At 48.1% G+C, this 13,393-nt stretch overlaps 2 protein-coding genes across 3 annotated transcripts in view; one reads left to right on the top strand and one right to left on the bottom strand.

Moving 5' to 3' along the window:
* CADM3 (cell adhesion molecule 3) overlaps positions 1 to 9,962 on the bottom strand; it is a 32,793-nt gene extending 22,831 nt beyond the window's left edge. The window contains exon 1 of one of the 2 annotated variants that reach the window (XM_027529068.1): positions 9,718 to 9,962. In XM_027529068.1, coding sequence (XP_027384869.1) covers positions 9,718 to 9,799 — 82 coding nt within the window. In that variant the 5' untranslated portion in view covers positions 9,800 to 9,962. The remainder of the gene's footprint in view (positions 1 to 9,717) is intronic. The other variant, XM_027529075.1, reaches the window with a different exon arrangement.
* The window catches only part of LOC113884434 (gamma-interferon-inducible protein 16-like), a 202,530-nt gene that overhangs the window by 7,613 nt on the left and 181,524 nt on the right, over positions 1 to 13,393 (top strand). The window lies entirely within an intron of this gene.

Genomic DNA, 13,393 nt, shown 5'->3' on the forward strand with positions numbered 1-13,393 from the left:
GCTGTGTGTTCCAGACAAGCATCTAGTTCTGTACTAAGAGGCTGGGTAGGGTTGATGAGACACAGCAGAGCGGATGGCTTTGTAAGAGCTGCTGGGAGCACAGGTTCTGTGCAGGGGGTTGACTCTCACCATTTATTTCTCAAGCAAGCCCCTAAGGTCGGGCATGCAATCACTCCAGTTGCTGACAGCCTTGAACCATTTTAGAAGCATCCTTTCACCCCCATCTCCTCATTCCCTTCTCACCATGTTCACATCCTCAGAAAGCAGGACAGATATGACCTGGGTCTGTGTTCTAACGCAACAGAGAGTCAGGAGGCCAGATTTTGAACTCTTAGATGTCCCTTGAGCCAAGTGCAGGCACTTTATACCCTTTCTCTAAGTGTATGTAATTGCTCTCACACATCTGTAATAGAATTGGGGAAAAATCGCCCCATCTTAGGAAAGTACTTAGGAAAGGAAACATAACAGAGTCAGTGTGGAGTAAATGAAAGCATAATTAAGTTTAACTTGTTGGAAAATATGTTTGCTGCTGCTGCTGCTAAGTTGCTTCAGTCGTGTCCGACTCTGTGTGACCCCATAGACGGCAGCTCACCAGGCTCCCCCGTCCCTGGGATTCTCCAGACAAGAACACTGGAGTGGGTTGCCATTTCCTTCTCCAATGCATGAAAGTGAAAAGTGAAAGTGAAGTCGCTCAGTCGTGTCCGACTCTTAGCGACCCCATGGACTGCAGCCTACCAGGCTCCTCCATCCATGGGATTTTCCAGGCAAGAGTACTGGAGTGGGGTGCCATTGCCTTCTCTGGGAAAATATGTTTAGCCATGAGAAAATAGGAACTGGGAATGGGCAGGAAAGCCCAGGAACATTGGGGAGAAGTAAAGAATAGATTCCCTAAGGAATATTCATCCAGGTGCCAAAGCCTGGCTCCTAATTGTCCAGAGCCGCAAAACCTGTTTGAACAGATGAATGAGTTCCCTTCTCAACAGGCTGTATCTTATTCTCCTTTGCTGTTAATGTCACACTGTAGATAGTTTAGGCTGATGGCTTGGTGTGGTGGGATAACAATGCTGTGAAAAAGTTTTAATTTGTTAGAAGTCAGGCAAGAGAGCATTCTGGCTCTCTGCCGGCTCTCATTTTACTGACTTGTTTTTACTGTTTCCCTTCACTGGGTGATCAGAGTCAGGGTGTGGATGACAGGTTCAGGGCAGTGATTAGGAGCATCACATGGAGAGAAAACTGCTCTGCTCTGCACACCCACACTGCTCTGGGTCCCCCTCTTCTGCCAATCCCAGCTGAGATTTAGTCTCTTTCCTTCACTTATCTCACCTAAAAATGTATTTTGCAGCAAGTGGCACATTATTCAATTAGCCTTATTTTGTGCCTTCCTGGGAATTTAGCTCTTTTGTGAGACAGATACATTCCTCCAAGCCCACAGACATCACAGTCCCTGAAATGGCCATTAATTCTGCCATCCCAAAGTTCTCCTCCTCTCCTTAAACTATCATTGAGTGTCTCATCTTTAATGTGGATGTACATTCGATTCTGTTCCCCAAGATGCATGTATATTCCGATGCATATATATTTCAACCTGGTTACTCTCTTTCCCCTTCAGCATGTGTCCCTCAACACACACACGATGACTAGTTTTCATTCTTTGTATCTCTATTTTCCTTTTTTTCTGTCATAAACACAGCTTTTCTTATGACCCAGATACAGAGCCCTTTTCACAAGCCCGTTATTAATCAGAACCCCTTACGTCCATCCAGCAAACCATATGGTTTAAACTCAGAGATTCTCCTCAAAGCAGAATTCAGAATCCTGCTCAGACTCCGCAGGAGAGGGCCAGAATCCTCTTCTCCCCAGGGCTGAGCTTAGTCCATCTGTCACTGACACTGGACTCCAGGGCTTGGAAACCAGAAGAGAGCTGGCATGAAGCAGCAATTGAGGATAAATGAGAATGTGTGAGGCCCATGGGCTAGTGATGGTGGTTTTTATATTTGTTTGAGATTATAGGATGAGATGAGTGGAGGAAATATATGTGTTTGGAAAGATCTCATCCTTAAGAACTAGAATAAGAACTAGTAAGAACAAGTGAGTCCAGTTGTCTCACTGGTTTGTTTACATTTGCTGAGGGACAAATGATTAGGAGCAGATGGTAAAACAGTCCTCTCATTTTATGATAATGAAAAAACTTTGCTCTTCAAAGACTGACCCAGGCTAGGCTAAGTCTCAAGTAACTTGTCATCTAGGTATTTGTTAGACTCTTGCTGGGTTTCCAAGGAGGGTTGGGTATTTAAGTTAGAAACTCAATAAACCAGTTCACCTTCTGAAGCTTTTTCACTCTGAGGCTTTGGCTGGAATTCTAGAATCCAAATTGGAAGTAAAGAGCTAGATCCCAGAAGAACAAATGAAGGCAAGAAGCAAGGATCTGCATATTCCCAGTAAAGCCTGGTGTTGGAAGGACTAGTTTTCCATTCTACCTTGCTGATATCTGTAGCTGTGTGAAGGAAGTAGAGGGCTAAGTAGTGGTTAAATTAGAGATGAATGGCTGAGATACCAGCCTTCATTTCTTTTTTTTTTCCCCTAGGGCGAGGTGATACATCTGACCTTTCTTGACCCTGAACTGGAAGTAAATGAGCCAAAGGTGCTTATAATTAGCAATCAATACACAATTAGTGTAGGTCTAGCTGGGGTAAGGAAAAATGAGTCCTGAGAGAAAATAACATTTTAGTTCTTTATGTTATTTAGCTTTCTTACCATTCTCCTGGAGACCTCTGGGCGAAAGATGGAGAGAGATGAGAGGGTTAAAGAACCCCAGAGGTAAGCGCTCACACAGAATGATACACATATTGAAAAAAAGCTGGAATCTCTGCATCAGAATCCTTTCAGAAACATGTCTGCTCTTTATGAGAACAGGGGGCTCAGGGAGATGAGTAGATGCGAGATACTCCAGCTGTTACCATAACCCTAATTCTGTCTTCTTGAAAGCTCACTCATGGAGATAAATCACTTCCATTACCTGTCCTTGAGGAATGAAATTTCTCCTTGTTTCAAATAAGGAAATGGAAGGGGGGTACTGGAAATTAATTCTGGAAACCTGTCTCTCCAGCTTCACTCTGTACAGGTCATTCATAAGTGTTAACTATTATATGAACTATTATGCAAAACTGATGGGGGAAACCATCATTGAGGGGAAGAGAAGCTTGTACAGCTCTGATGTGATGGGAGGAACAGGCTGTCTAGTCTCAGACTGGCAGGGGCTGAGCATTCTTGGCTCCTTGCTGCACTTGACGTCATCAGCTTATTGGCAGATCACCCAAAAGAGTAGCAGAGTCCAGTTTAAAGATGCATCTTCTGAGATATGGCCAAGGACTTGGACTCTGGGATAAGATGGTTACATTAAGGCCATTTAGTCTATCCGAGATGGTTATAATGATGAGGAACATGAGTCATGGATTTGGTATTTATTTTCTATGCTTCTCCCATATTGCATTCTTCTATTATCTATTCTGAGGAGCCAACCTAGATATTGTCTTTGTGTTTACTGCTAAGGCCAAGGGGAAAGGGACAATGAGTATCATGACAGGACAGTTTGGGTTGGTTGTCAGGCTCAGAGTGGTGTTAAGAGGTGTGTGCTCATAAACTGAGTAGGACGCATTTCGCATTCTACATGTATGGTGTATATGGGGTAACTGTACATGAGCAATGCTGTCTCAATCTAAGCCATGACTGTTTGTAGTTCTGTTTTAAATCTATGAGTCCATGTATGGCAAAACATCTGGTTCTTTTGAGGCCATTTGAGGTGACTGTAGGCCCTCATCTCCTGAACATTGCAAATAACACTTTTCCGCCTCAGAATTATTTGTTTTTTCTGTCCCCTTCCTACAGGTGATTAGGCGGTTATGGAGACTCTCCAGATCTGGTCTGGTTCCCCTCTTGCTGGTAGAGCCAGTCAGGAATCATAGCCAAGATCATGTGTGTGTTTGTGGTAGGAGGAGGGAAATCCCATCCCCGTTTTGAGGGCTGCACTGTGGAAAATAAAGAGATTGGGAATTTGGATGGGGAGCAGGACCACGGAGAGCAGCAAGAAGAGCCTGGAGTGTCCCCGTCAGGGGCTAGCACCATGGAGAGCTCAAAGCACCTGTAGTTTGTTCCACAAAGAACAGTAAAACCCGCCTCATGGGTTAAGGCAGCCAGCTCGCAAACAATCAAACGAGAAAGAGCAGACATCAGGGTTTCTGCTAGGATCACGCCACACCCATCATTTGCTCTCAAAGGCCTTTTCAAGTACTTTGTTTGAACCTACCACACATGCAACCCAGAGATGGTGCTAAAAAAGTGAGGACCGCCACTGGACTGAGTTTGTCAACATAAGCCTCAGTAATTATAGAAATTACATAAGAATCAGTGGTAGTGGAGAGAGTTTTGATTTGCTGCAACCAATTATGAACGACATTTAGAGTATCTTTAAATGTGGGAAACAGTGCCACAAAGCCTGTGTCTCCTCAGAGACACTAGACATAAGGAAGCCAAAATGTGTATTATCGTTAGGTATGGTATGGGACCCGGAGAAGGAAATGGCAACCCACTCCAGTATTCTTGCCTGGAAAATCCCATGGACAGAGGAGCCTGGTGGGCTACAGTCCATGGGGTCGCAGAAGAGTGGGACAGGACTTACAGACTAAACAACAAACAAAGGGCATGGCATGTATCAGTCAAACGCTCTAAGGCACCCCAAATTGATGTGACCAGTCCAATCCTGATCATACATGGAAAAGCATAATGGATTATGCCTTGTAAAAAGGGTATTGTCCTCAGGACTGAGAGGTCTTTGTGTTAGTTGGGAAATTTGGCCACTCTCTTTAGACTTAGGGAAATTTTGGTAAAGGGACAGATAGCTCTCTTTCAGTGCTTATTGCTTCAGTGAAGAATATATAGCTTTAATGAGCTTATATTTTGTAAAAAAAAAAACAAAACAAAACTCAGCTGTTTCATGTGTTCAAGACTCTTATCTCGGTGCTAGAATGGATGGATCTCCTTGTTGTAACAGGGTTGGATTGGGTTTCTACTTGGGTTGTAAAATCCCTGAGCATCAGCTGGTTTTGAGCTGATAAAAAATCATCTCTACTGCTGCTTCTAGAGGAAGAGGCAGGTCTTTGACTCCAGACTGGTTCTTCCCTATTTTTCAGTTAGATGGAGTATTTGCTCTTAATCTGACTGAGTTATTAGGGACCTGAATCTTTTTCTGATGGCTTGCTTTTCCAGGCTTTTTTTTTTCCTAGTGGTTTGTTTCTCTCTTATCTCTTATAAGCATTCTCATGAGGATTGCTATTCTCAGAGTTTATGGATGGGTCTCTAGGACATGACCTCATCCAGGAAACAAAATGTTCCAGTGCAAAGACCTATAGCCAGTGATGAAACAGGAAGTGTTAACTTGTAGCATAAAAGATGAGAGGAGAGATATAATTACCAAAACTTTCAAATACCCTGGCTTTTTCATTCAGTAGTCAGTTAGGAACTGGTGCATTCTACAGCTTGCATTCATGGAAAACCTGGAGCCTAGATTACCATTCTTCAGTAAAATTCCATTACTGAGAAATAGATGACAAAAAAGGGATTGTTGAGTTGGTTCTGTTGGAGTAGGAAACAACAAAGAATGTGACTAGCTTCATCCCCCGGGGTATAATTTCTCTGATGATAACTGTGAGGGTTTTTTCCTTAGGTTATTTTTTGTGACCTAAGGACAAGAAGCTTTTGATTCCAGTATATATTATTTGGACTCCAAGAAAGCAGCGATGGCAAGGGGTACCAAAATCACTTGTAAGAATTTTCAGAGCAATGGTACAACGACCTGGTCTGCTGTTTCAGAGTGACCAGAACACCAAAAAGATGCCATCTGTGGAATTTTATGGCTGCAGAACTATGAGTCATTCTTCAAGTAAATAGTGACTGTCTCCAACAAGGCACTGTTGAAATTAGATTTGGACCTCCTTTCTTGCTCAGTTGGAAGAGGAGAGAGAGGAAGAGAGAGAACAAGAACCTAAGGATAGTGAACTGTCTCATTTATTGTCAGTCTAGGGTAGAGGATTTCAAACTGTATGTAGCAGAACCTCTGTGCCTTAAGGATTAGGGGAAGTATAGGGAAGTCAAGAAGAAGGGCGAGAGGGTTTCAGGTCTTACTTCTCTGTTTCAAAAAGAGTAATTTTCCTTTGATCTGTTTTATTTATTTGATAAAGAACCTTCACATGTTTAAAGATAAAAGTGAGAAAACCACTGTGCCAGAAGAAACTACTGAGCCCAGCAGTGCCGCCGAGCCCCAGGGAGAGCTCAGGACAGAGTCTTTGGTGTAACTGCCGGAATAGGCAGTTGATATGTACAGCTTGGGTCCCACATCAGACAGACTGGTTCTGTATGGAATTAACTAAACTCTACGCTACCAGCGTCTCTCTGATGCTTCCAGCTTCTCTGTGCCAGAAAATGCCACATCTGAAGGGAGAGCATCTCCTTCCCAAGGATTCCCAGCTGCAACTGGGAAGAGAACAGAACGAGAACAGCTACAGCTGCAACCAGGAAAAGAAACTGGGTGCAGTAGGTCTGCCAAGCAGATCCGTGGGCAGCTCTAGAGCAAATGCCTGCTGGACTTCTCCGGCACATTGGGCATGATCTCTACACTGGGCAGCTGGCCAGGGGGCTGCAGAATGGACGGCAGTGGACAGAAGGTCATTGGGAAGGGAAAGATGTTCATGTGTGAGGCAGTACACTCCAAGGTTAAACTGCTGTATCTTGATCTGAAGGAAAGGGAAGCTGCCCACCTGTCAGTTTCTGTACCAGATCAACTCACAGAGTGCTGGAAAAAATTTGAAAAAGGAGAACCAAGGGACGTTGGTCACAGTGTTGAATGTCGAACAGCTCACCAGAGACAACCACAGGATACATTAAGTTCACGGGCCTTGTAATCCCCCAAACCTGGAACTCCCAACTTCTGCCAACACTAGTGAAAAAATGTGAGAAGGAAGGGGCAGGTGGCTCACTCAGAATGTCTAAACCATTCCTGAGTTTCGAACCACAGCACTAATCGTCAGGTTCAGATAACTATTGTTTGCCCTTCTCCAGCCTCAATCCCTGTTCAGTCTGATGAAATCTTAAAAAGTGTATGCTGTACTCCAGGGAGCTGTGTGTGCTGCCACTGAGCTCCCTGCCCAGGGCCCTCAGGAACCCCAAGTCAGGGGTCCTAGACACACCTTCTGTGTGAGCCTGGGCAGAATGGTCATCAGGACCGCCACCCTTGAGTATTAAATCTGTAGACCTGCCTCCCACATCAGAGTGGGGCTGTTCTGATCCCGAAGCTAGGAAGTAGAATTAGATAGAAGATGGTACATGGTCATGTCTCTTCTGCATCAGTGCATCCTGAGACATTACAACCAGACATATGTCCACTGTCAGGACAGACGATGCTCTAGAACGACAATGATGCTTGATTTGACTCTTTTTTTGGGAACAGATCTTCTAACTCATCTCTAAATTCTCAATCCCTCCTCCAGACATTCTTTCTCCATTCAAAATTTATTGGCTTCCACTCTTCCGTCAAGCCACTGCTATAGAGGTATATACATATTTAGAAGGATAAAGCATTTCTTTTCCTCTAAATCTTAAGCCTGAGTAGGGGCTGAGCCCCCAAATTCAGGACTAAGAAAGAAGAGTGCAGTTGGTGAAGAAAGACCTGGCTAGTACACAGATTACTCTCTTCTCCAGTGTTTGTTTATATCCTAGAGTTGAAGAGCTCACAGCTTTCTGGGATGACTTTGTTCTGTTGAGGTTCCAGCCTGCCCCATCAGTTCCCATTGCCAAACAGAGGTAGTTTGGGTCACGCTTGTCTCTCTTAAACACAGCTAGCAGAATGGGAAGGCCAGGGGCTTCAGGTGAAAGTCAAGGCCTAGTAGAGAGTCCTTATTTGGGTATGTGCACCGCACCCAGCAACCTCTCCTTTGCCTTGCACTTAGCCTGCCCTCCCGCAGGACTCTCTTCACCTCCTCAGTGAGTAGGGTCATCAGTACAGCTGTCCAGGGGAAGGGGGGTTCCACATAGGGGAGAGATGGGGCCTCTGCCCTGTGGTGACTTGGGTAGCAACTCCCTTGGGGAGTGTGAATGGATACAGAGTAGAAGGAGCCAGCTCGCAAGCTGCCCAGTGTCCCCATAACACCAGAAGCTCCTTCTTCATGATGGAGATAGGACTTGGGGAGCAGGTCAGGCGAGATGGAGCAAGTATTCCTCCAGCACCCTGGCTCTTCGCCTGTTTCCTTCAGATGAAATTCTCTACATCATCCTCCCCAGTTTCAACCCCTCCCTTCTCCACCCCCGCCCCGCCCTGTGCCCATCCCTGCTGGCCACTGGGTCCATCGCCCAGGAGCCGCCTCCCCTTTCTCCTCCCCTGCGGTTCTTTCTGTTTTTCGTTGGCATCTGGCCGGGCATAGGCCACCACCCTCCCCCTCACTCTCCCCACATCCCTTGGCTCCGCAGAGGTCCCGGTCCCCCTTCCCCTCCCCCAGCCCAGTCCGCCTCTGCCAGGGGCGGCGGAGACTGGAGGATGCATTCCTTTAGTCCCTTCACCGCCTGCCCTCCCTCCTCCAGGGACCTGAGGCTCTGAGCTGTGCCTCTCTTCCCGGTCTCCCTACAAACTGTCCCCTGCCATCCCATTAAGCGTCAGCAACCTTTAAGAAAGCTGAGGTGCCCCCACAGCGCTGACCTACATAGCCCGGTCCAGGGCGGGAGGGGGGTCCCTAGCCCCCTCACCCCTGGCCCCGCCTCCGTTCTCCCCCCACTCTCTTCCTTCAGCTCTCTACCATGACTAACCCAAGAAGGTTTGAGTTCCTGACTGAAGCAGAGGGGGCTAGGCGAGACACCTTACCTCAAATTTGGAAAATCAATTCTCAGCCCAGGAAAGCTTTGGGTTTTCTATGCATCCTCCTCCCCAAATATCTTCAGTCTTCCTTTTGCCCAATCTCCCTCCCGCTACTCCCCCTCCTCCGCTCCCGTCTGGGTTTCTTTTCCCAGCTTCTGCCACCGTTAGGGACACTGCCATCCGGGGGCCCTCTCCGCCCAGTGTTGTTGTTTTGCTCCGGAGAGAAGCCCCCCACTTCTTTGCCCACGCCCCCCTCCACAGCCTCACCCAGGCCCCCTTCCCTGCCCACTCGGAGCTCCGCCGCGGGTGGGGGGACGGTCGGGGGAGCAGGAATGTTTGCATACAGCAGTTCAGGGGACCGCACTGGCTACCCAACCCCTCCAGACATACATACACAAACAGCCGACACACGCCCTGACTGAAACAGCGACAAATCTCACTCCGCCCCCAACACACACTGACACAGACATACACACAGATACTGACACAGAAACGCAGCCAGACACCAACACAGACGCGCACACCCAGACGCACACGGACAGCAACACAACCAGACCCCGGGCGGCTTGTAACAGACCCAAATCTGCGACTTCACACGCAGACACACTCGACGGTGTACAAGGAGGGGGCATACGCGGCACACCCCACGATCCACAGAGACACGGATGCTCGGAGACAGACACAGGGTATCAGGAGCGGCTGGCGACTCGAACCCCCGCTTCCAAACAAAGCCAACGGGCTCCCTCCGCCCCCTCCGCCGGTCGGAGCCCCCGCCCCGGCCCCTCCCCACCTCCCCTGGCGCCGCCCCCTCCCTCACTCACCGTCCTGGGAGAGGTTGGCCCCGCCGGGCGCCCAGCAGCAGGCGAAAAGCAGGAGCAGGGGCAGGGCGGAAGGGGCCCCCATCGCGCTTCCCGGCCGGCTCCCTGGCAGGGCGCTGGCGAGCCTGGGTCCCTGGGGGCTGGAGCTGGGGAGGGGGGTAGACGACGCCACCGACCGAAAGGGCGCCCCCGAGCCGCTTCGGAGCCCGGGGCCGAGGCGGGGACCGGGAGGGAGCCGGCGCTGCTGCAGTCGCGGGGATTAAATAGGGCGCTCGGAGCAAACCATTCGGTTGGAGGTGGAGGGGGGGTGACGGGGGGCTGGGCTGGTCGCGGGGGGGACCGGCTGCCGCATTCCCCACTCCCCCCGCCTGCCGCACCCCCTCCGCGCCGTCGTGGTGCCTTCCACCCTCTCCCCCGGGAGCTCCACCAGCCCGGCTCGGGCGTGGAGCAGAGGGAGCGAGCTGGCTCAGCAGTGGGACCCGGCGCCCACCCCTCCTAGACTTGAGGTGGAGGGAGGGGAGTCGGGCAGGGCCTGGGGCCAGCTGGCGGGAGCTGCCACTGCAGGCCTGGGCTAGGGCGTGCCCACTAGCCCGAGAGCTTCTCGGCCCCGCCCTCCTTCCTTTGGCAACTGGGGATCCCCAGGAGTGGGATGCCCCTAGGGTGCCCCTATCAACAGTGTGCCCAGGGACATCTCTGCAGTGGGTAACCGGTTACCCTGGTCTTTTTCCAAAGCACTAACATCCCTAGTTCCTCTGACGAAAGAGCCCCTACTTAGACGTCCAGCAACAATTTGTGGCCCCAGGCAATTTCCTTTGAAAGGCATCTTCCAGCAAGCCCCCAGGCCATGGGAATCAACACTTCCCTCAATCCCTCAAAGAAATTACTCCCAGTCTAACATCAGCGGTTTCCCTTCAGATTCTGCCGAACTGAGCAGCCTACAACGCATCTCAGTGGTTTTCCCCCTTAATCCTTTCTATTCCCCGACTTTACTCCCAACCTTTCCCAATATGTTTCTTCTTTATATTTCAGAGGATCTTGTCCTTCCTTTTTCAAGTTTTAGTGAGTAAGATTCTAGGTGAATGGTGTGATCTACAGATTCTCAGGAAGCTACTCTCTTAAGGACCTTATGTGGCTTCTTGCCCCTGAGGCCAGATGCTAGATGAATGAGAGCAGTAGGGTGTCTGTACTTGCTCTTGGCTCAAGAATTCCAAGCCCCTGGGGCTTGCTTTTTTTTTAAAAATTGTGATTGAAGATCTCTGGAAGAGTCTTGGTAGATCTCAGAAAGAGATCCTCCTGAGTCAGTTTTGCTCCAACTTACCTCTTAGGTATACACTCCTAAATTTTAGAATCTCTGAATCAAAGAATTTTATGTATATGAGTATTTTTTAGAAAATATTTGATACAATCCTTATTACACAGGTGCAAGTGAGATTCAAAGGGTATGAACTGATCTATCCCAAGATTAGACTGACAATAGTAGAAAACACAAGTGTTGGCCAGGACATGGAATAATATAATTTTTGAAATGCCCTCTAGTCTTGGGTAGTAGGTACAGATGTGAAAGTTGGACTATAAAAACGGCTGAACACCAAAGAATTGATGCTTTTGAATTGTAGTCTTGGAGAAGACTCTTGAGAGTCCCTTGGACTACAAGATCAAACCAGTCAATCCTAAAGGAAATCAACCCTGAATATTCATTGGATATTGGCACTGAAGTGCCAATACTTTGGCCACCTGATTTGAAGAGCTGACTTGCTGGGAAAGACCCTGATGCTGCGAATAATTGAGGGCAAGAGGAGAAGGGGATGACTGAGGATGAGATGGTTGGATGGCATCACTGACTCAATGGACGTGAGTTTGAGCAAACTCTGGGAGACGGTGAAGGACAGGGCAGCTCATGGGGTCACAAAGAGTTGGACACAACCTAGCAACAAAACAACAGCCAATCCTGGAAGGCCAGTTTTGTCCCTAGATCAGAGATTTGGGTTCCTGTCTTCTAACTTCTGGGTCCATCCCCTCTCTGCACTGACTATGCATCACCATACTAATCTTCAGTGTTTGAGTAATCTTTCCCCCTCTCAGACAGCTTTTGCAGCTGTCTGTGATGGACTTAATGTCTCTGTCCCCTAGTAACTCAAGGACAAGGATGTGGAAAGAAAGTGAAGTCGCTCAGTCGTGTCCGACTCTTTGGGACCCCATGGACTGTAGCCCACCAGGCTGCTCCGTCCATGGGATTCTCCAGCCAAGAATACTGGAGTGGGTTGCCATTTCTTTCTCTAGGGAATCTTCCCGAGCCAGTGATCGAACCTGGGTCTCCCGCATTGCAGGTAGAAGCTTTAACCTCTGAGCCACCAGGGAACAAGGATGTGGAAGGTACCCTGTAATCAATAAAGTGAAAGTGAAGTTGCTCAGTCATGTCTGACTCTTCAAGACCCCATAGACTGCAGCCTATCAGGCTCCTCCATCCATGGGATTTTCCAGGCAAGAGTACTGGAGTGGGGTGCCATTGCCTTCTCCAGTAATCAGTAAAGCTCGATATATATGTTAGTCACTGGTGGAGAGGACAAGAGAGAATATTCTCCAGGAAGACCCTTAAGGATAGCCAGAAAGCTGCCCCTCTGTTTTTCTTCTGTTTGTGGAGTTTACCCATGGTTTCTGGGAGAAGAGCTCTGCCTACCTCTTGAACATTTCTTGAGTGTCTGGGTGGTTATTAAAAATTATTTATAAGACAGTTTTTGACCACCTTGGGTTGTCTGACTTGCCTACCTTGACTCATCTCAGTGACTCCAAACTGTCCTGCTGCATTGGGGTTCTCTGTCTCCCTGGGGGTTCTCTGATGCCTTGAAATCTCTGAGTCAGAGATGGAAGGAGAAGTGTGCTTGAAAGATACAATAAGGACACCTGGTATAAGAAAGAGGAGAGGCTGTGCTATGGGATAGGCAGGAGGGAAGATACAGGGGAAAATGGACCTTCTGACTAAGGTGGGATTAGGTTGGCGTGAACTTAGTCATGCAGCAAAAAGGAATGAGTGGGTGTGTTTTCAAAGGGAGAATGAAGCTTCAGAGAAGAATCATGCTATCCTAGTTAAAGAGTCTTGATGGATAAAGAGTGTTATCTTTGGAGCTAGAAGTTTTAAAGATCATCTAAGTGGGATTAAGAGAGGACAGGTTAGCGTTGAGGGGAATGAGAGTGGGGATGGGTGGGATTGGGACGCTAGGATGTAGGATTAGGTCCCAAGCTTCTGTAACTAATCACCTTTTCCATCTGCTGCTCTGCTGATCCGATTCTGCCTGTCCTTTAATTCTCTAATGACTCTGCTGGTCTGGCCCCACCCTCTACTGTAACTGCAAGGGAAGAGAACCAAGGGTGGGAGGAGAGGGGGAGAGCTTTTGTGGAGAGTATTAAGCATGAGCAAATGAGACTCTGGAATGCTCTTTTCCTACTAGTTCCTTCTCTCTTTTCTGCATCATCAGCATCATCTTGGCAGCACTTTAGGGTCTGGGAATAGGAAGCAGTCATTGGTTTTTAGAAATACAGGATAAAAGAGTATTAGAATTTGTAAGGGACCTTCGAGATTACCTAATGAATACCCCTTGTTGAACAGATAAAGAAAACGAAACACAGAGGACTTAGGTGACTTCTGTGTTCACACAGCTGTGGAGTAGAGGGGTTACAGTAT

This window comes from Bos indicus x Bos taurus, chromosome 3, assembly GCF_003369695.1.
Source record: "Bos indicus x Bos taurus breed Angus x Brahman F1 hybrid chromosome 3, Bos_hybrid_MaternalHap_v2.0, whole genome shotgun sequence".
NCBI lineage: Eukaryota > Metazoa > Chordata > Mammalia > Artiodactyla > Bovidae > Bos > Bos indicus x Bos taurus.